The sequence below is a fragment of the Antedon mediterranea genome, chromosome 10, assembly GCF_964355755.1.
Source record: "Antedon mediterranea chromosome 10, ecAntMedi1.1, whole genome shotgun sequence".
Taxonomy (NCBI): domain Eukaryota; kingdom Metazoa; phylum Echinodermata; class Crinoidea; order Comatulida; family Antedonidae; genus Antedon; species Antedon mediterranea.
Window position 1 is genome coordinate 17,577,394 of NC_092679.1, and position 24,266 is coordinate 17,601,659.

The following is a 24,266-nucleotide window of genomic DNA, read 5'->3' on the forward strand; positions in this document are numbered from 1 at the left end:
TTATACACTAAACCGTCTTAGCGCAATGATGTTTCTCTCCGTGGCCCTATCTTCACAGGGACTTAGGCCCCATACCTGTATAACTTGCAAGAGTGTCTTGCAATTATCGGGTTGCATGCTACCTCCACCATAGACTGCCATAATGTTAGTCAGTCATGTCACCAGTCTAGATTTTTAGTCTAGAAACTTCGACCTCAAGTATATTACCTATGAAACGCAATGTGAACATATTCTTTTTACCAATAATTAAGTCGAAATACACAGTAGAACCTAGGCTAACGCCACCAAAATATAACGCTTATTCGCCAATGGCAGTAATCCGCGTAAGTGCTAAAAACTGCTCATTATTAGTATTATGACTAACGAGAAATGTTTTATAGTAATTGATATTTGAACTCCTGTGTTTCACCTACATTCATGTTATAGTGCCACATTCTCTGATCTTACCTTTTCATAATGTAATTTTATTTATTTTATGACAAATAAAATTTTATCTATATCTATCTATCTATCTATCTAAAAACAATGGTAATGATAAAAATGATAAACGTCAATCGGGCAGGACGTTACGTCGTATTTGGTCTCGCTCGTAAATATTATAGATATGATTTTCAAAAATAGAAGAGTATAGATTCCCAGTGTCTATTATTAAACAAAGTGGTTACCATGGGTCTGTAGAGGAACAATTGAATTTCATTTCAGTAAATACAAGAGATGCATTAATTTTAATTTGTGTTTTAGCATTTCCCTAAATTCAAAATAGATTTATTTATTCAAACCAATACAACAACACAATACAGTGGTTGTCTGTTGTAGTGAACAAAGATTATACCCCCCTAAGCAAAAGATATTTGAAGTGAACAATAATATTGATGGACTTGTTTAGTTACAGAATACTGTCTGGAATGAATAGGCTATAAAAACTATGAACAATTATGGTATACCAAATATAACCACGCTATCATACACACACTGCGTGAATAATAATAATAAATAATACAAGTAAATTTATTCATTCGTTGATTTCTTTCATATACATACATCCATAGTAACATACAAACAAACAGTACAATCAGACAATCAACCAGAAAGAAATTCTTCCACAAAATTCACCCATAAAAAGTGCCCCCCCCCCCCCACATTTTTAAAAATTAAATATTTCACTCAAAGGCTCATCGAAATGCAAAGCCTTAGTCTCGAGACCCCTTTTATAATAGGGACGTCCCTAAATAATGACCGTATTGCTAAAGCATTTCACCCTCGTCCGGTTTTGGAAACATGTTCCCTTAATTCCCCGAATAAGTCCCCCTACGGAGGGGTTCCTCTGTAATTGTAAAAGAATATTTTATTATTAAAGCTTTGTCTACAGTATCAAACTAGTTTGACAAAAAATGTGGCCAAATATGGTAGTGATATGCCTAAATACGGTTGTGATATGACATCATCATGTCCATACATGGGCACATCACATTTTTTGGCACATAATGTTTGTAGACAGAGCCTAAAGGAGTATTGTCAGATATTCAATGATTTATATCATAGTTGATTGATCGAATGATCATTTCACCCCTTTGATCGTTATGTATAGTGGTGACATTTTGTGGGTTTAAAGATAATTTATAGGTGTAAAACAGAGTGTTGAGACATTGTGATATTCTTATGACTGTTTAATTAAATGTTTTATTAAAACAGTATTATGAATAACATACGTTAGAATCCCTTATGTCATTAATATCTTATTACCTGTACCTATTTCATTATCGTAGTCAAGATCATAAAAGGAAATTGCCGACCTGTCGGTCTGTGTGTCTAAGGACATAATCACTAATAATGTTAATAAATACTATAATAATAATGATACAGACGTCCTCCTATAGAATGCTGGACGTGCTTAATATGATCTTTAATTTGGTTCATAGAGTAAATCGGTTAAAAAAGTAAATAATTTCATTTCTTGTTCATTATGTTAAAAATGTGACCTTCGCATTTCTGTTTACGTAATAATTTTCATTACTATCACTTATTAAACCTAATTAGTTGTCTGGTAAATTTACGCAAACATAATTGATTGTCGAATTAACATGACGGAGTTCATTATTCAGATAATAATCATGGTATCAGTTTCGTAATTATTTTTTAAAGGATAATTATGGTAATACTATTATGACATATCCATTATTACAAGAAAAATAATAATAATTTGATAAATAATGAGTAATTGAAAGACGAAATGATAGTCTTAAGATATTTAGTGTTATTAGCATCAACCCCAAGAATCTTCTTCATCACGATTGTTCTTTAGATCTTCTATACCCAGACGTTTTATTATTGTTATTTATGAACTCTTACATTGTATATTATTTGGGTCAAAGGCTATATAATAAATGTTTCTTGGATATTCCAAGGAAAGGAAGTTAGAATCTGTAAGTACAGTAGGTTAATTAAATATACTGGCTTTTAACCACATGCACCCTTAACATCACTCCCCCACAGCATACCGCAACATCTCCACAGAACCTCTAATCACCCCCATAACATTACCCTCACAGCAAGCACCCTATATAGTATACCCGCCTCCCCCTCCCCTCCCCCCAGTATCCCACCACCATACCCACATAATCCCCACAGGCTTCCTCACCATACCCTAAAACAGGCCCGTATAGCCAGGATTTTTATGGATGGGTTCGCTCGAATTTTAAAAAAATGGAGCCTTAAGTATGGTTAACTGACCAACCAATTACGTTGTAATAACGTTAAAAAATTGGACATACTGGGACGGATGTCGTAGTTGAAATGGGGTTTGGGGTCCAGATGAATGTGATTTTTGCGACCAACCAAACCAACAGGGGACTCCAAACTCGCTTCATCCCCACTATGGTTGAGATTAAGATGAGCAAAATTTAAATAGGGCACCTGTCGATACTCGGAAATGGCACTCTCATAATAACATTTTTTTGGGAGTCTGCAATGTTATGTTGATCGGTAACGCATAGTTTTTGTGACGGAAATGTTGGCTAATATTGTCCATAAATAATGGCTTATTGTAAAATATTCAATTAAATATTAACATCAAAACATTTGTTTCTTTTCATGAATTAATGTTTTCATTCATTAATTTAAAAACATTCAAATTAAAATAAAAATTTATAATAATGGCTTATTGTAAAATATTCAATTAAATATTAACATCAAAACATCTGTTTCTTTTCATGAATTAATGTTTTCATTCATTAATTAGAAAAAAATTCAAATTTAAATTAATTTTGAATTTTATTAGTACAGTATCAATTTTTATATTTTAAAAATTTGAATTAACATTTTTGTTTGTTTGTTATAATATGCTCGAGGTTCATGGTGACGGTTTGTGATTTAAATTAAGTTTATATTTATGTAATTCATTTATTTCTTTTGATTTTTTTTTAAATTCTTTTTCTCGGAGCCTGTTAGCAAACTGCGTGCTTCGTTTGAACCCCCCACCCCCTGGCTACGGGTCTGTAAAACAAAGTTGTTTACTGTACTTGATGGTCAAGCTCACTCTGTAGTATCTGAAAGTTAATCAAAAGTATCCGACAACATTATAATATATAAGACAGAACCATGTTACATTTAACACAAATAAAGTTCATGAACATATTTACACTCTATTTTGAATGTTTACCCAAGCGACACAATATGTTTCTACTTGATACGAATATGTTAATATTTAATGATTTCCTACAAGGAAACAGTAATTGTATGAACAACATTAGCATAAGACGCACTGTGACAATTGAGTCGCATTGTATCCGTCAGCTCAAACTTTGTTTTAATGTGGCAACGGACATGTTCTATTTATAGACAATTCCCACAGGAGCTGTTACTATTAATTAGAGGATGATTATAAAATATTGCTTTTAAAATCATAACCTAAATTATTTTGTTTTATTATTATTAGTATGTATGATTCCTTCATGTATCATTATTTTAAAAGAAAGTGTTAAATTGAAGCAATTTAAATAGATTGGCAAATTTAATCTGACAAGGAAACATAATTACGATATTGAGAAAATTGTCAATATAATCATACCGGTAAGTCATTTGAAAAAAGGCTGTTGCGGTAGCTTAGTTTACCGACAGTTAATATCAAACAGAATCCAAAGAGGTTAAAATGAAGGTTTAAATAATGTGCATAAGTGAACGGCCCTAAAGCTTGGTTCCCACGCAACGCAAGGACGTAAGCGAGTTGACCAATCACAAGCGGACAGTCTGATAATCCATCGCTTGTGATTGGTTAAATTGCTTACGTCGTTGTATTACGTCCAAGTGGGAACCAAGCTTAAACAAAATGGAGTTACTGCAGTAACTGCAGTAGAAGAATGTTTACACTAGCGAACATAACACATAATTCAAGACATCCGTTCAAAGTTCTAATAATGTTATTAGTCACAAAACTAACCGTTTTTTCACAAAACATCATGTTAATAAATAAGTTATATTACTAAATTATTTATGAATTTATTTAATGGACTCCATGAACCGATGGTTATTTAAAGAAAATGTACGTTGTATGAGGCAGTTTACCTTATATTGCGAGATTCCCGTAAACAAACAAAGGCGGGAAATATTAATGTTTTACACGTATACCAGAAAACAAACCAAATATCATCAGATTTCCGGTGCTGTATCTAGATTCTCAGTATCATAGAAACATTTGGTAATACAGCATCACATGTATCGCCTAGTATCAAGACCATAACCCACCTCTTACAATACACAGACACCAAATGTAAAACAGTCATATTACATGGCTGCAGTCGCGTGCTCAAATTTAAGTTAGTGTTCCGACCGACCGACATAGTGAGCTGTGGAGTCGCGTTTTCACGCGACTAAAAACAAATGATGTATTACCAAATTTTTCTATAAAATGGGAAAATGTTGTAGATTGAGATATAGCACTGAGAAAATATATATTTATAGTAGAAGTTTATTAATTATGTAGAATTATAAGTCATAATAATAAATAATATTGTAAAGGATACATGACATACATTCACAGTGGTACTCAATCACATCCAAAGCCATTAATCAATGATTAGTATCAAAAGTGCAACAATAACTTATGAAAAGAAATGATTTTGTTCAGACTACTGACTGGAATTACATTTAATTAATTTAAGTCCATACTAATTGCTTCTACATGTATAAACCTAAACAGGGCCTACAAATTGTCTAAAACAACAGCTTCTGTGTGAAACTTCGGACTCTATCTCTCTGTCTATTTCAAAAGCCAGTCATATCCATGAAATGGTTTTGTGGCCGCCGCAATCGTTACCCTCTCCATCCTCGATCTAGTGCACCTTGCTGAGAAGGTATACAGGTACCATAGAGAAGGAGAGGTGCTTACCGTCCTAGAGCAAGCAATTACATTTTATTAGAAATACGTGTCAATGTTTCTGTTGTTTAATGAGTTAACCCTTTAGGCTTTTATCTAAAAAAAAATCCTGGAAATTTACATTTCAATATACATTTTTACATTACACTTTCAAATTTAATTTACACAGGGATCGTCTTATTCACCCTTTACATCTAGTGCTACCATGTCGCCACTCTGAGAACTCTTCTTGCTCGGTTCACTTGCGTCTTCCATCACCTCAACAGCATCACCACTATCCTCCGCTGGCTCGATCTGATTTGAATCGGTGCAGACGATAAGAATTCTGTAAGCCTGCAACATTATGACTAGAATGTTTTTGCACGTGAAGAAAATCATCATTTGGTTGACAACGTTATGGTGGATAAGAAGATAAAGCCTCATCACCAGGAACGGTCCATCCTGCATCAGTAGCGTGATCGACAACGCCCATATCTCATTCTCGCAGCACAGACACGCTCGACAAATGTATATCTTCTTCGTCTTTCTAAACATTCGCACCTTGGCGCCGCTGACGGACGTTAGCACGAGCGTAAACTGGAGTAGGCTCCAGGCCCAGAGGCCTAGAATCATATAGATGAGTACAGCATTGCATTTCACATTGTCTTCTTTTAAATTTTCAATTGAAAATTCAAGAATGTCAGCTGCCATGCCGATGTAGACGAGTAAAAGTTGCGATAGTTGATCACGTGTCAGTTCCCCTTTTGGAAGCAGCCATCGTCCCAGAACCAAAAGACACAGTAATATTTGTTCAAGTGCGAGCACCCAATCACTTTCACTCAACGATATGGGTATGGTTACCTGTTTAAAGTAAACAATTAATTACTTTGCATTTCAAATTTTATTTTTGAAGCAGCCATTTTAAGATTCCATTCATCTTACGAGTGCGGAGTTGTTTGTTTCGCAGTAAATGCCCCTGTATATAGTTAGTGCCCAGTGGCGGATTCAGAATGTTTAAAAATAGGATGGAGGAATGTTTATCTTTGGAATTGTATTTTGTACACGTAAGTGGTTGGGGTGCCTTGGATCACCGTGTATAGGTCTACATTAATGTTTAACTCTGAATCCACCCATGTAACATAATGCACATTATATCGTACTGACAAATTAGTGCTGTAAAAAATAAATTAATGACGTACCCCGTTAACTTCTGAAAGGGCCACAGTGCTGTCATTTGCATAGCTGACACATTCGTCCCATCCCTGTTCATCACGATAGTCGATCCGGTTTTCATACAGTTGTAACTCCAGTAAGTAGATTCCGGGAACGACACTTGCTAGGTACAGCAACACACTTGGACAAAACCTAGATATAATAAAAACAATAATATAATTGTTTCTGACTGTATTGTAAGTTGTGTGTTTTTAAATGTCAATAATAAAATAATTTATGATATGTATATATATATTTTCAATTCAATTCAATTCAACTTTTATTACAGACAATTGTCCATATGGTATAATACATTACACACAAAAAATGAAGGAGAGAGGACCAAAACTTTTATCTATTGGTATATAATGCCTCTCTCCATTTGTAGTACATGTTTGAATCAATCAACAAATATTTATATATACAAATTAACATTCTGTTTTCGCTTTTCATTATTCTTGTAAGAAATCGGTAAGTCGAAATCCTTAAATATTCATAAAATGATGGAATATTGTTTTCCACAAACAAATTCCTCGCACTAACAAATATATAAACCATTGTTAATAATTTTAATAATACTTTGTTGGCAAGTATATACTTTATTTTGTATTATGATATATACAGTATATTCAATCTATTGTCTATTGATATACACCTTTAAAATGATCAATTTTGCAGTATTGTTTGTTTGTTTTATCTTTATACTGGGTGACCTCTTCAGTCAAAGACTGATCTCCCAGAGGGCCCAGTTGATGATCAGTGGCTGTGATGTACTAATACACAGGGGTAACCCCCTACTCGTCTCGAAAGATGTACTAGGTTCTTTAAAGTGCACACGAGCAAGTTGTGTACACTGGACCTACGGTTTATAGTCCTTATCCGAGAAGACTCGTTCTACCACCAGAACCATGGAGTGAGTGAGCCTCGAACTCGAACCCCTGCCGATGTTATGGCTACGTGATTACGGTTCCACTGTCTTAACCGCTCGGCCACTCACTCACTCACAACTATCAATCAGGACTTAATCATTTAATGATTAAGTCCTGATTGATAGTTGTGAGTGAGTGAGTGGCAGGTGTATATACTTAATGATTAAGTATATACACCTGCTCTTCAATAGTTTTCGATCACATACTGCCGTAAGTAATTTACATACGAATGGACACAGACGGTTAATTAGAATCTGAAAACAAAAGCATGACAACAATGGCTTCAACCGGTGAAGACGTGCTTAACCCACTATAGCTCCTGTGATTTTCAATTTTACAATTGTACCTATGTTGGTCCTATGTAGTGTCACTCTTCGCAAATGCATTGAACAACTCCAACCTGCCAGAAAATCTATGTCACAAACATATTACTTTTCAATTAAATGAAAAGGTACGGTAAATATTGAAGAGGAATGCGAGGATTTCCATTTTTCGATTGCTGTATTGAGGTTAAAGATTAAATTAAGGAAACACAATTACAACTATTGACCATTGACATGATAATGAGTTTTCATAACTGGAGAAGGAGAACTTGACCAACCCGAACAAGCTAGCGAAAGTTAACGTATTCAATGGCGATACTTAATCGATTATCGGACAGAAGCCAGAGAGGTTGATGCATATTTCTTAAACAGTAACGATGTCATACAGCCATTATTGAATAATAATAATAGAAACAAAACACAATGACACAATACATACTACCTCTGTGGATATCTTTTGGAGCTTTCTGATCAAAGCTTCAAGTCTATGGATGATACGCGACAATGTCATGACGCAAGGATTGGAATATAGCTGCCTTGCTCATCTTCATTTGAAGTTTCGGTAAGAGACATACATATTCACAATTTAACAACTTTTCATTTTTAATCATTTCTTATTTTACCAGGGCAATTAGTTGTTCAAAGGTTTTTAAACTACGTAGTCAACCGCTCCCATGGTGATTTCATTAAATAGGTTCTTCCTAGGGTCCTACTAAACACCACCGGGTACCACCGGAAAACTACCGGAGCCTAATCGACAATGTTGCATGGGATTTAGACTTTTAACTCACACAAATTGCAAGAAAAGGTTTTTTTGATGAAATGTGTTCTTTAGACCCTACTGAACACATTTATCAACGTTAGGACATTTTTCGACAACAGGAAGTAGCCTAATTTGCATAATTAAAAATGGCGGCCATTTTTAATAACGTACTATGTATCTTGGAAACCGCTAGTCACAGATACTTAATTATAATGTTAAAATCGTTAGAATATATGTTTTTATATTCACTTTAATGAAAAAGTTTGTCCAAAAATGAATGGAAGTGCTATTTCTAACATTATTGACCTTTGACCTTGATTTATCATATCTCAGCAACCACTAATCGGAGATATACAAATTAGGGCTTAAATTGTTCAGAAACTACACATTTATATCCAGTCTAATGGCATGTTTTTGCAAAAAAATGGCGGATTCTAACATTATTGACCTTTGACCTTGATTTATCATATCTTAGCAACCACTAATCTGAGAGACACACAATATGGCTCAAGCTGTTCAGAAACTACATATTTATATTTAGTCTAATGGCATGTTTTGGCCAAAAATGGCCGATTCTAACATTATTGACCTTTGAACTTTGCACTACATAATATCGCATAACTTTGAAAATATTGTACATATGAAATTATTTTTAGTGTCAAATTATTCAGAACATACATGTTTCTATAGAGTCCAATGACACATTATGTCCAATAATGACCTATTGTATGGTTATTAACATTTGAACTATATTTGAAAAGGATTTTAAACCCGGAATCTTCTTCATGTAGGCATTCATTAGAATGAATTGTTTCTGAACAATTTAAGCCCTAATTTGTATATCTCCGATTAGTGGTTGCTGAGATATGATAAATCAAGGTCAAAGGTCAATAATGTTAGAAATAGCACTTCAATTCATTTTGGACAAACTTTTTCATTAAAGTGAATATAAAAACATATATTCTAACGATTTTAACACCATAATTAAGTATCTGTGACTAGCGGTTTCCAAGATACATAGTACGTTATTAAAAATGGCCGCCATTTTTAATTATGCAAATTAGGCTACTTCCTGTTGTCGAAGATTGCGTGTACTATCTATAATAACGTGTACAGATTATTGTAACAAATCATAATTTCTTGTGTCGTATGTCACATTGTTTTTCCCTGTACATATAGTACCTTAACCTGAACAATCCATGAACAAATTAATTAATAATATATATATACAGTATATATATTTTATGTCGCATCTGGTATTCGATTTGCAGATGATGACATGCGTTCTCGTTGGAACGCTGTCCTTCACAAAAAAGCTTGTCAACTCAATGAGATCCAAATTGGCAATTGCCGCAAAATCCTCACTGAGTTTGAACTAAGAACTAAGAAGTTGAAAAGAGAACTTCCTGCATCCGAGTTTCAAAACAAACTCAGGATTATCGCCAATGATTGCCGTAAGCAATCAACGGCAATGGCCCGAAGGGGACATCACAAATTTGGTCTACCTGCAGACTTGGTCATTTCAACACAAATGACTCTACCTTCGGATGATTTCAGGGCTTTTAGGAAACCCTGCAGAAGGTTCGTTCGGACTTATAACAAGAATCGGAGCAACACCTCTGATTCAGTTGTTGAAATTAATTGCCGACTTTCCGAAGGAGAGAAAACACTTATTTCCCGAGGACTTAAATTCTGCCCAAAACCAAGGCAGGTCGGCGCACAACAACTATCTTTGGATATGGAGTCTTTCTCCAGAAGATTACGATTACGTGAACATTTTGCTGATTCAGACAGCAGCACCACGCAAAACGAAGGCAACGCTAACAAATTTAAACCAAAAAGTTCCTGGAATCCACCTAAAAATCGTTGTCCAGCTTTAGAAACATTTATTTAGGCTGTTGAGGAGGATGTACAAAACTACGTCCCGAGTCCAGATAAACGTGACAATTTCTCAAAACAAGAGAGGCAGGCCATTGCCAAATTGCGTCAGCGTAATGATATTATCATTAAACCCGCTGATAAAGGTTCTGCCACTGTTGCCATGGACATCAAATTTTATGAAGAGGAGTCCTTAAGACAGCTAAACAATCCTCTTCATTATCGTAAACTTACAATGGATCCCACCCCGGAAATTGCGGATAAGGTGGCCAAATCTGTTTCTGTGATGGTAAAAAAACACTCCATCGATCCTAAGATTGGACCTCATTTGGCACAGGTCAATCCAGTTCCAGGCAGATTTTATTTCCTACCTAAAATCCACAAAGCAGGCAATCCTGGTAGACCCATTATTTCGGGCAATGGCACTGCTACAGAGAAAATTTCTGAATATGTGGATGATTTACTTAGACCATATGTGACTGATCTCCCTTCATACATTCAGGACTCCACGGACTTTATCCGCAAAATTAACCAAATTCAAAATTTACCTAATAATTCTGTTCTGGCTACATTAGATGTTTCATCATTGTCCTAATATCCCTCATGAAGAAGGAGCCGACGCATGTATTTTAAATTACAAACAAATTCCAGACAAAACGCCTACTATAAGCTCATTTACGAGAACTGGTCATGTTGATTTTAACCAACAACAATTTTATTTTTGGAAATGACCATTACCTTCAAATTCATGGCACAGCGATGGGCACAAAAATGGCGCCATCTTTTGCAAATTTATTTATGGGACAATTTGAGGCCAATTTTCTGTCCCTCCAACCAAATAAACCACTTGTTTGGTTTAGATACATTGACGACATCTTCATGATCTGGACCCATGGTGAAGATAATTTGGAATCTTTTCTTCTCAATATTAATTCAGCCCACCCAACTATCAAATTTACAGCTACCAAATCCACTAGTAGCGTAATAATAATATATATATATATCTTTATCGTTTCAAATTAATTAATTAAATTTCAGTATATCACCGGGCGGTTTAGAATTAATGTTCTTTGCCTCTTGTGTTTATATATATATATATATATATATATATATATATATATATATATATATATATATATATATATATATATAAATAATATATAAGTAATTTTAACGAACATGTGATGCTAGCCAATGAAAGTCTCATGTAGTGATAGCACAAATCAAAGATCGGAAGAATCTGGTTTCCGATTTATTGGATTTGCTAATGTGCCTGATGGCTGTAGGCCTATATAAAACATTATCATTATGAATGTTGTACATCGTACAATACTAAGCAAAAGTTGCAAGTGCATACTATTTTTTTAACCTAATGTACAAAAGATTGAGCCATGCGCTAGTATTTTACAAAGGCTTTTTAATTCATATGAATCCGCTCTGTTTTTCCATTTAACACTGTATATTCTGTCAATTGATTTCTAACATCTTAGAATTTATATTTTAAATAGTCTTTCACCTCGGCTGCTGACGTGCTTAAAGGCTTAATCTAATGTGTTTTTATACACATTTAACATCACTTTTCAATCAATTATTTAGATTTAACACATAGGTTTAGTGCCATAACAAAAAGTCAATTTTCATGCTTAAACCCCAAGAGCAAAAGTACAACACGTACGTGACTTAAAACCGTAGTAGGCTTCTTGTAACATTTCTGGCTTAGCTGCTGCACAACCGCAACATACTAACAAAACGTACACTTAAATACAGTAAACAATCCCACCGTAGCGAATAGCAACTACAGTTTAGTACGTTTTTTTATATCAAATTATAACATAATAATAATAACAATTACAATGCATGCCATCTTTATTACAATAGGCATTGTATCTGATTAGATAATCGTATCAGTATGTTATAGTCATTATACTTAAATATTTTAAAGCTTAAGCTTCCTTTTCTCATTTATTATGTATTATTTTAGAAAAGGTTATCTGTACTTTTGTTTTTATTTGAGAAATACAATTTATTATTGATATTATAATAACTAGATGGTACGCTCGCTTCGCTCGCGTACCATCTAGGTCGTGCCCACAGCAGATGGTTCTCGAATACACAGTAATTTCAGCGTAACAAAACTGGCGATTTCAAATGTACGTACCGCAGGACTATAATACATTGTCGTTTACAGAAACGAATAAATAGACACGATGATTTATGTAGTCAACTAAAATTAGCACCCTGGAAATTACTTCCGAAGGAGAAACTTACCACAAAATGAGTCCAAATTTTTGAGTTGGTGTTTTGTATGTAACATTAGGGTTGAGGGATGGGAAAGCGGATAGGTACAAAGAGGAACAATTTTTAAATATATTCTTTATCCACTCAGTAACGAAATATTTTTTTCATGTTTTATAGGCCTATAAATAATATACCTCTAAATACAGTAAAACACTTTGTTAAAACTGTCACTGTCATAATCGATTGAAATATTAAAGTACATGTCACGATACACCACTACGACGTTTATATTATTGGTAATTATTAATTAATACAAACGTTGAGAAGGAACTGTCAGTATAAAGTTTATTTGTATATCTAACAGTAGAGCCTATCTACAATCTCAGTAATAAAATTTATTTGTATATATTTTTTTATTACATCTAACAGTACGAACATTCTAAGAAATGCTCGATTCAAATGAGGACCAAAAATAGTTAATAGGTATTTACAGTATTGTCAAAGTATTGCAAGTTTATTCTCAAAGGGCCCATATATTTACCTACCGTATGTGTTAAACCAAGGGCTCATAAATTTACCTACTTGTGTTAAACCAAACTCTGGCAGACTGAGAGATTGGGATGTTCCATTCATCGCAAATCAATACATTTGTATAATCGTATATTAAATCTATCAAAATAGTATTTTTTAAGAAAATCGGCCTTTCTTCAACATTATGATGCTGTACTCTAGCTGTTCAACCGGTTTTCAGCTATTAAAAACAATTATCGTAGGAGGAGATAGGAAAATGCGAAGCATCCTCGCATTTTTGTGGCGGGTATTTTTCAAGATGGACATCCATTAGACAGTGTATACCACGATCGGAAAACACCCCTATTTGGGGCAAATCGTTGAACCTAAATTCGTTTTAATCGTCAATAACTAATTATCTAACTTAAGTTAATTAGTAAACAGGGTTACATCAGGTGGTTAAAATCAGTACCGAAAGTACGAACCAACTTTATATACCATCGAGTAAAAATTCTAGAAGTAAAAGGCGTGATTTACCGAATTTTGCCCTTACGTAAATTTATATATAGATGTACAGTAGTATTATATTAACGGGACCACACAAAGTGTCTAAAATTATAGGATGTGTAGTCTGGTAGTGATAACAAGGCCATATACATGGCTGCAGTCGCGTGCTCAAGTTAGTGTTTCCGACCAACCAACCGACCGACATAGTGAGCTGTTAGTGTCGCGTTGCACGCGATTAAAAACCCCTTGCGTTTCACGGGAAAGTGTGCCCTTAGTAAAGATGTACACTGAATAAGGAGGGCTTCTGATTGCTCTAAAAAATAAACATAACTAACAGTGACTTGTTTAACAGTTAGCCTATTTATAATAAAACATACGTAATATAATCAAGGAATCAACAGCCTTCCGTGATATATAATAAATGCAGGGTCACTGTGCTCGTGGTTTTGCAGTAACTCATGGCGATCGATACTAACCGTTAAGTTGTTTATCAGATCCACAAATTAATTACTAACATTATATTCATATTAATTAAATTGATATCATATAATCAGTCATGTTTAATGAAGAAGAAAAGGTAATGGTTGCCAGACCACTTGTAGCAAACGACAACAGCAAATAATAGCGGTACGGTAGAGGATATTGTTGTTTGTAGAAGCCTATGACCTGAAAAGACCAAGCCTATTACATTAGCCCATTAAACCGATATTATCGATTTGTCACAGAGCTATGTGTATTAACGTTGATTTGTTTAGTAATGATATCCGTTTTACATTGGGCCTGTCGTGTTTGATCATTCTTAACTTGTTCATACTTCCCAGAAAATATACATCCTGAGACGTACACACTTTTTAATTAGGCTTAATAATTTCTCCATAACTTGAAATATGATCAATAACAATATCATATTTTCTTGCAATTTAATTTTTTTATGACTTTGCATAAATAAATCTTTTGTTCACCACTGTCTCGAAGTTATTACTAATGTGGTTGCACATTTTAATTAACAATAACAATTCGTTAAACCCGGATTTTTAGTGGTTTACCTTGTCCATGGATCTTGGAATATAGTTCTTTGTGATCGACTTAAATTAGGCCACCTATTGAATATATTGAGTTGTCTTACATTGCTTACTGAAATAAACATTTACATTCAAATAAAGATTAGGCCTACGTTAATGATAAATTGATGTCTTTTAGTAGTACTATACATTCTTTTTCATCAACATCCACAACATTTACCAACATCCACAACATTTACCAACATTTACCAACATCCACAACATTTACCGTATCCATACATAACCCTGCGTATGAAAAGTTGCCTAATGTGGTTATTACAATGTATCCGTGGTTTACTAATAAGGTAATACATTATTATTTTCTTAAACCATGCTTAACCCATTATGTAACACCGTCATTTTCTTAAAATTGGCGTACGTTAATGATAAATTCAAATGACTTTTACAGTACATCATTCTTTTTATCAAAATCCATTGAACAACAGTGAAACGTTGCGGCAGTGTAACCCACTGAATGCGGTTACATAAAGCCATTGGTATTCGCGGTTTATTAATAAGTGTAGACGATGGTTCTCGGAATGATAATGTTCTCCTTATACATTTTCTGTCGGTTACCATTATTAAAATGTTTGACATTCGTAAAACTAAACTACTTTGTTTCACAGTGTTTGAGATGATTAATAACATTTTAAAGTATAGTTTTTATTGTTTGGTAGGGCCCTTTGGGGAGGCGGAGGTCATTTGAGGGAGGTGCTTATTCGAGGGATATATGTTACATTTTTTAGTTTTAATAATATGGTAGCATTTATAATCAAATGAAATCCTCTAATAGATATGAAAAGTGGTAAAAAAGAATAACAAATGCTTGGTAAATTGTAGATAACAGTGCGGTGAATTCTACTACAAATAGTATAATTGTGTTATTATAAATATGTGGATGGACGTTTATTAGATAGTTGGGTGGGGGGGGGGGGGTTTATTATTGTGATGTTTTATTGGAGAGGCGTTTATTCAAATGAATACCATCCTAATAATTATTAATACATTCTTTAATTTAATCATCTTTTGAAACTAACTGCCGTGGGCCTAAGAAAGAAGACATTACGGCTTGCAACATGGGCAGACATCTCGGTCCTAACGGGACACAGGAAGATAGCCTACAGTTATTCCTGCAAGCTTACTCTTAATAAAACTCAGCTATCGGGATTTCACTCGAAAAATGTCTTATCATCAAATCTCCCAATATATTCTGATTCTTTATGGCGTATATTTAATTTGATCTTTATTAATTTGCAGTATAATTTCTATTATTTAACTACTGTACCTTCACACACGCGCGGTATGTTTTAAAATAAACAAAAAACTGAAATGGCTATGACTAATGGCCAACTTAAAGCTCCAGTCCTACTATCTGATTTTTTTTTCATCTTCCAAAGGGACACTGTATTGATTGATGGAAAGTGCCTGTTTCCAGTCACCTTTAGGGTCAAATCTATTATTTTAACTGCTCCCTTGTGTATACAAGAGAGAAAATATTTGAAACCAGGTTGTTGCAAGGTGAACTTATCTTAAACCCGGAAATTACTTTGACCGGGAAGAATTGAAATTGAGATGAAAATCTAATGTTGAAATCATAAATTTTGTTAAAAAACTCTTTATAATATCTTCCTAAGATAGAAATATGGAACAATAGCGTCGATGTGAACACTAATGTTATAAAATATACGTTTCACGGTACATCTAAGATAGATAAGGTAGGTATCCAAGGCGGAGATTTGTACCGAAGTTTTTGCATTGTGCTCGCTCGCTGATCACTTACAAAGCGTTACATGGGCTTGCCCCTGATTATATTCGCGAGCTCATTTCTGAATACATCCCGTCGCGCTCTTTAAGGTCTGGTGATCAATTTCTTCTAACATTACCAAAATCATCCACTGCTTATGGTAGAAGGTCTTTTGCAGCAATAGCACCTTCATTATGGAAAAAACTTCCACTCTTTGTGAGACTTGCTCCTTCAGTCAGTATTTTTAAATCACGACTGAAAGCCCATCTGTTCTCATCCGGTATTAATTAACTTATTCATTCATTCATTTATTCCTTCCCCGAAACCTTGACTCAGAAATACCGGGATGGTGTCCGGCGGGGGATAGTTTAACCCTAGCTTAAGTTGTGCATGCTTCATTTTACTCTCTATTCTTAATTCTGGCCCCGAAACCTTGACTCAGAAATACCGGGATGGTGTCCGGCGGGGGATAGTTTAACCCTAGCTTAAGTTGTGCATGCTTCATTTACTCTCTATTCTTAATTCTGGCCCCGAAACCTTGACTCAGAAATACCGGGATGGTGTCCGGCGGGGGATAGTTTAACCCTAGCTTAAGTTGTGCATGCTTCATTTACTCTCTATTCTTAATTCTGGCCCCGAAACCTTGACTCAGAAATACCGGGATGGTGTTCGGCGGGGGATAGTTTTACCTTAATTAAGCATAGTTAAGCTTAGTTACATTTTTTTTTTTCACATTATTGATTGTCTCCATCCCCAAAACCTCGACTAAGAAATACTGGAATGGTGTCCGGCGGGGGATAGTTTATTACCATTAGTTAAGGTCCTATGTAAAGCACCTAGAGGGGTCAGTGATCCATTAGGCGCTATATAAATACTGTTTATTATTATTATTATTTATGTCAGAATTAACCATAATTTATATATAGATGGTAATATTTATTATTAATTATTATTTCCTTAAACCATGCTTAACCGAATTAAATAACAACGTCATCATATTAGTATTATTATTTATATTGTTTGTTTTCATTGAGACAAAATAAATAACTTATCTCATTCTAATTTTATACATTCTTACATTTAACACGCATTGCTACGTGTGCGTTATGGTATTTTACCTCGATTTTTCAATAGTAATTTCCTGTTATTTCAAACATCACACACAAACGTCGTGTACTTCCGATATTTTTGTGAAAATCATTACTCTTTCTATTATTTTCAACAATGTGTACATTTTTAGTAGGATAGTAAACAACACAAGTATAGGCCTTTAATGCGTTTTGTGTATTTTTAAATATAGAATCTTGACAAGTTAAACTTACATCAATAATGCTTAGATTTTAAAGACAGACGACAGATTTATTTTGTCTGAGTGATGTACATATTTATTTTTATATACAGTACTTCATTATGTTAATTATATTAATTTAAATTAAATAAATCACTGTAATAACGTTGCAGGATTAATGACTAATTTGTTTGACTAAAGAAGAGTCTTTTTGAATTGTTGTTTTGATTATATATAGAGGGCCCATAGATAATTATCATCTCCCCGCTGCGAAGGAACTGGAAAGGCCACTGTCTGTAAATGTTGAAATAAAAAAGAATAGGTCTAGGGCACCTCGTCTGTTCGGATCTAGGACTCCTGAAACGCGGGTGCCTATGTGTTTTATTGGTACTCTATACCTTCTCTATACTTATGGTTTTATAAACAAGGCTATATACATGGCTGCAGTCGCGTGCTCAAATTTAAGTTAGTGTTACCGACCGACCGACATAGTGAGCTGTAGAATAGGTGATATGAACAGGTTGGACTTATATGAGTACGATATCAGCGCTTTATCTTATATGGTTTAAGCAATCTTAGACATTACGTTTGTTTGTTTTACCATGTTTCTTATAGACACATATTTAAATATAATATTCTTAATTACCTCTTGTTTCTGAAATTATTTGTTAAAATTGGTATTAAAAGTAAGCACCTACCATTTCCATTCACCGTTTTCAGTAAACTTCAACGTAAAAATCATCTCCACCGCCAGTAAAACCACCGGTATAAGGAGCAGATAGTAGATCTGATCATCCTCTAAATCGGTCACTCTCCACGCGACCAAAACTCCATGTACAGCGAATAAAAGTCTCGCCACTACCGCTTTGATGAGAGATATTACAGACATTTTGATTATTTACATTTAGTTAACTTAGGCATAGACCGCAATTTTCGAACACAATTAGCCTGTTCGTATAGTCTCCTTGTACAACAATCCTTTTGGTTATTCTAAAATACAATGCTAGAAACAGAAGTATTCCTTTACAAAGCTTGATTAAAAAACTGATATAAAGTTAGTTTACTGCTTTCAGTACACAATTTAATCCCAAATTACGACTAGTTCCAATCTTGAAAAAGTTTCAGTTTAGAATTGGAATAATCACAATCCGATTTGCAGTTTCTTCGGCGCATTCATGGTTGTATTCGACAGAGAGTAATCGTGAAAGTGTGTGTGTGTGAGTTTTCCCATCACCGAGTCGTGACAAATATTTCTATTGATCAAAAATCCATGTGTCGGAAACGTCATCGGCTAAATCCTATAGGACAATCGTTTTTGTTGCTACGTTACGTGATACAATGGACAAATAGTTTGTTTTGTTGTAATGGTTCGTTGGTCTTATTCTTTTAAATGGATTTAGCAAGAATTATCATACAAAGTTGATGCACAGACGAAAGGCTAAAATGCTGTATTATCAATAAACACTTCATATCAGTTAAACTTTTCGTTATTTCGGATTGAATGTCAAATGTGAACGCAACGCAATGGAGTTGTTTTCAATTAATTGATAGCAAAATAATATTAATCACGAATTAAACTATAGTTTTCCATAAAGATAATGATCCAATTATACAGTATTAAGAAAGATCTTTAGCTATATAACTATAAGTTGTTTGTTACGGTGTAGGTTCAAAACTGTATTTCAACAATATAAGCTAAATATTTCGGCAAATATAGCGTTTCATACGTATAAAAAATCGAAACGCCGACTGGTGGACTACCCGTTTTATTAGTCTCATATTACTATGTGATTTTTTCTTAAATGCTGTAATATATTATATTGATATAGGCCTAATTTCATTTTTATATATGTTTTAAGGATAACCATAAAGTTTTATTGAAGATAATTATTTTTTTTTTTGTGAAAAACCTCGATTGTAGAAAGTGACATGTAATAATAATATTCAAGAATTCAAATAGAATGTGGATAGATTTATGCTAAGAAGGAAAATACAAATAAATAGTAGGGCGCGTTCAACAGGAGTTACACAGTGTGACGTCGTGACATGCTAACTCATAGGGACATGTAGAGAGACATGGGAAGTTCTTTCACTCCATGATCAACACAGTTTTGGTGGATTTTAGGTCAAAGCGACGATATGCACAATTAGGTCGTAGGTCACAGGTAGTCACAGACCAAAACCTTCTTAATCTATTTATTTAACAGTAACTTAAGTGTGCAAAATGTGGTTTTTTTTTTACATTAAGCAATACAGACACATAGGGGGCGCTTGACTTCAACAACTGTACCTTCCAAAAGTATAGTATTTGTAATATATTACGTACTCCACAATACTCAAATGTAGGTATTTGAAATTAAACACAAATAATGCACTAGTACAATAACAACGCTTGGTGACATCCTGTCAAGTTTTATTAATTGTTTCTTTATGTAATTCCCGGCATGCTATTTCCTGCTGGAGTCATTGCCATTTCTTGAAACTTCTTGTTTTTGGCTGCTAACAGAAAATATTTACTAACTGATACAATACAAACAAAATGCTCCAATATTTAATCTTTAATCATCTACTACGATGCAGACAAATTGTTGACAAATACAATTTGATCGAACGCAGATCGATATTAAAATACCAAGAAGTTGGATAATTACCAGCAGTTCATTTAATAGTACTATATCATACTTCTGTACAAACTACTATAAATTAATGGAAATACCCTTTACTGCATTTTCTTGTTTAACTTCGGTTTAAATTCTTCTTCAATTCAATTCCTGTCCTATGATTTGCATAATAGACAATTATGTCGTTCTGGGACCGCATCATAATACAATATAAAAATACCTCCAGAAGGTTACAAAAGCCATGACACATCATCTTTTGTTTTAACATACCTCTATATCCTTCCCTCTATATGCAGCAGATATTAGTAAACCATTGACTTTGTATTTCTTTTTAACTCATTTATTCATGCTTTTTCCAGTGGAATGTACGGTTTTTACTGTATATGAAACTTACACACTTGGTTTTCATGTCTGTTTATTTTTTAAATATTCTAATTCAATTATACACCAATACTACAGTTCGCATTTGCATACGGTTTTAAAGCATCATCTAATATTTATTCAAATTAAATAGAAGTTTACGTTTATTTCTACAATGGTTCGTGTTATGATTAGACAAACATAATGCTAGAAGTAAAATATACACACTTGAAAGACTTTTTCGACAATAGAAACGATAAACGAATTTGCCATTTAAACAGATGTTTAGTTTATTTATTGTTATAATTATAAATTACATAAATAGAAAATGCCTGTATGTATTATGAAAGTACGTTTTTTTTTATATTTTATTTATTTTTTTCTTTACATCTGAAGACTAAATATTCTGAATGGAAGTTTATTCAAGCATAACGACTTTGTTAGGAATGCTGATAATATACAAATAATGAATGTTTATGAGTGTAATGGTACAAATAATGGCAGGAGGTGAATGATGAAAGGGTTATACTCAACGAGGCAAAGCCGAGTTGATATACCTTTCGTCATTCACCAAATGCCATTATTTGTACCTTTACACGAATAAAAAACATTCAAGTAGTGTACATGGAGGCCTAGTCAGTCGTGGTTATAACAATGGTTAACAATGGGGATAGTATAAGACAATAGAGTATATCATTTAACTAGAATTGTTATATAGATTTGTTATATATTAATATACATTATAATATAAAATTAATAAATATTAAATAAAAATGATATGGTTATTTAGTTGCTTGTGATGAGAACAAATGGTTTACATTGGTTGAAGTCAATAGGTGTTATGTTTCGGATTATAATACAATGGTTAACATAGGGTAAGGAAGTGAGACAATATAGTTTTTGTAAGATTTGAATTAGTCATGGATTCAATAAAGATGCACCTGGTTAATTAAAACTAGTTAATTGAGGTTTTTGCTTGATGTATGCCGACATAATACAAAGACATAAGTTATTTGATCCGGATATTATAACAATGACTAAAACAAAAAGATAAGAATGAATAGTTTAAATAGCGTTTACAGGCAAAATATAGGCAAAATTGTAAGTATAAGTCAGATGTACAAATTACTGAAAAACAAATTACTAGGAAGTATGAAACAATAGTTATTGTGTTTCGGGGCATATAACAATATATGTTAAAGGTGTCTTCCGACATATAATTAATACGGGGTATTTTATAACAAAGACAAAAATAAAAAGAAGACTATAATGAAGTGATATAATAAGTATGTCTTGCTTGATCTTTGGCGACATAATCCAAAGACATAAGGCATTTTCTTCCGGATATTTAGGATTTGAAAATAAAGGTTATTTAAGTATGTACAATTAAGTAAATAAAAGGTAATCTTCTGATGTCATGCATAAATTAATTTGTTATGTTTAAATATCGGGGGGGGGGGGTATTATTTGAAATTCTATGTCAGTGTTTTCAATTACATCGAAGTCACTCAAACTCTAGTACTAGTTCCAAAGTATTACCGTTACACGAGGTTAAAAGATTAATTCTAACGTGCATACCGGTAATGAACAATAATTTGAAAACAGCAGTCTTAGCGGTAACGAGGAATTTTTGTTAGAAATTCTTGATGACAACGATGAATTGGTAAGTTGAATCAATTTGTACAAGAAAAAAAAAAGAAATTTACGTATATTATTTTCCAAATGTTATTAAGATTTAATTTGTTCTGTCTGTTACATGGGGTCTTGTTATTTAATTTTCAGATTCGATGTATAGAAGAGTTAATTGATGATCAGAACGAATTATGTAATGAAATGGTAAGTTACTATTTCTATAAATTTATTTTTAAAATGGTAATAATATATGATATTTAGTCTAATATAAACAACATTTTGTATTACAGTACGGTATTTTGATTGAAAGTAGTAATAACGAAAGGGAAGAAACACTTCAATTAGAGAATGACATGGCAGTTGCAGAAATTTGCCGCATTGCAAGAAACAAAAGAGGTAATTTAGACGAAGAAGAAAATGATTTATGAGTATGATTGCACTTCGACCAATGTTCCGACAGGAAATACAACAATGACAATTGGCTGAAACAAATTTAGTAAATGCCGAATGTAATCCTTTGACTGTATATAACTCTCGATTATTTTGTAATCTTTACCTCATTCTACAACGCTACAGCGCTCGACAAGACAGACCAAAAACCAACAACTAGTTACTATGGTTTCCGTGATTGAAATCATTGATCTTACTATGGACTCTGATGTCGAAGAAGATGTTATATATATAAGCAGTGATTCGGAATTTGAAGACGATTTTACAGCAGAGGAGGAGGAAGAGATGAGGGAAGAGATGGGGGATATGACGTGTTTAATGGCGATTCAACCCCCACCTCCAATGAACGTTGATTTCAATAATGTATCTAATACTGAAGAAGACGAACATTATATATCGAGAATAATTTCTGAAGAGGAGAGGATTGTATACGACGACACGTCATCGGTAGTTGACTACCACCTATTTCTGGCAAGAAAAGCCGATGTAGAAGATGAGGTAGAAGATGGGGTGTTTGCGGAAGAGTACCTGAACCCTGTGCTGGAGGCGGAGATTAAGAAAGAAACTACCGAACTTGAGTACAAAGAAATAATGAGAACAATTGAGAAGGTTTTCATAGAAGAATTTATATTCATTCTGAAGGACATGGTTGAACGTTATAACTTTCACGGCTCAAGATATGAACAACTCCTAACATTTTTTCGACCAATTCTGGCATTGAAACTTGTGGACAATAGCGCTACCCATTTTGAATGGGCGCTAAACTACTTTCATTTACGTTGTATAAATGTTGATGCGTTTGCTAAAGCCATAAAGTTGATTACAAATGATTCAGAACTTTTTAATAAGATTCTTTACCAATTGTAATTTGTACAAATTTAAAATAATATCTTAACACTTTTCTAATTAATGTTACATATTTTTATAATTCTTATTTCTTTTCGGTAAATTTATTATTATTATGGTTGTAAATTATATTGAAATAGAATATGTGTTAAAATAAAGGTTGTGGTTTTTCTTTTAATAGCAACAACAACGAAAATGAATTTGATCTTTGCGTGTTATTTAAGTATTTTATTTATTTTTTAAATTTTCATTTGGGTGAATGAGGGTAATGAGTATGGATGAGTACTTAAGAAAAGTATATTACGATCCTAAGCATCCTGATAGTTTTGGTGGTGTGGACCGACTTTATCAAAATGTAAAATACGATTTAAATATTACCAAGAGACAAGTTCAAGACTGACTGAGCAAGCAAGATACATATACATTACACAAATCCATTCAACGTAAATTCAAACGAAACTGGGTACTTGTAAGTGTTATTGATGAACAATGGGGAATGGATTTGGAAAAATAACGTGTATAAAATTTGATTCAGACAAACTGTTTGACTTTAA

General features: G+C 33.5%; 1 protein-coding gene across 1 annotated transcript; it reads right to left on the reverse strand.

Annotated features, from left to right (window-relative positions):
• Positions 1–4,440: 4,440 nt before the first annotated feature.
• Positions 4,441–19,026, reverse strand: LOC140060066 (transmembrane protein 26-like). The gene is made up of 3 exons (XM_072106124.1): positions 18,502–19,026; positions 6,550–6,715; positions 4,441–6,211 (listed from the first exon to the last, which is right to left on the reverse strand). Exons 1-3 carry the CDS (start codon positions 18,690–18,692, stop codon positions 5,549–5,551), a joined length of 1,020 nt encoding a protein of 339 aa, XP_071962225.1. The 5' UTR covers positions 18,693–19,026; the 3' UTR covers positions 4,441–5,548.
• Positions 19,027–24,266: the final 5,240 nt, after the last annotated feature.

Coding starts and splice junctions, on each gene's coding strand:
- LOC140060066 (XM_072106124.1), bottom strand. CDS start 18,692: ATGTCTGTAATATCTCTCATCAAAGCGGTAGTGGCGAGACTTTTATTC. Junction 6,716..18,501: donor GAAAACGGTGAATGGAAATG/GTAGGTGCTTAC, acceptor TATTATATCTAG/GTTTTGTCCAAGTGTGTTGC. Junction 6,212..6,549: donor CCCTTTCAGAAGTTAACGGG/GTACGTCATTAA, acceptor TACTTTAAACAG/GTAACCATACCCATATCGTT.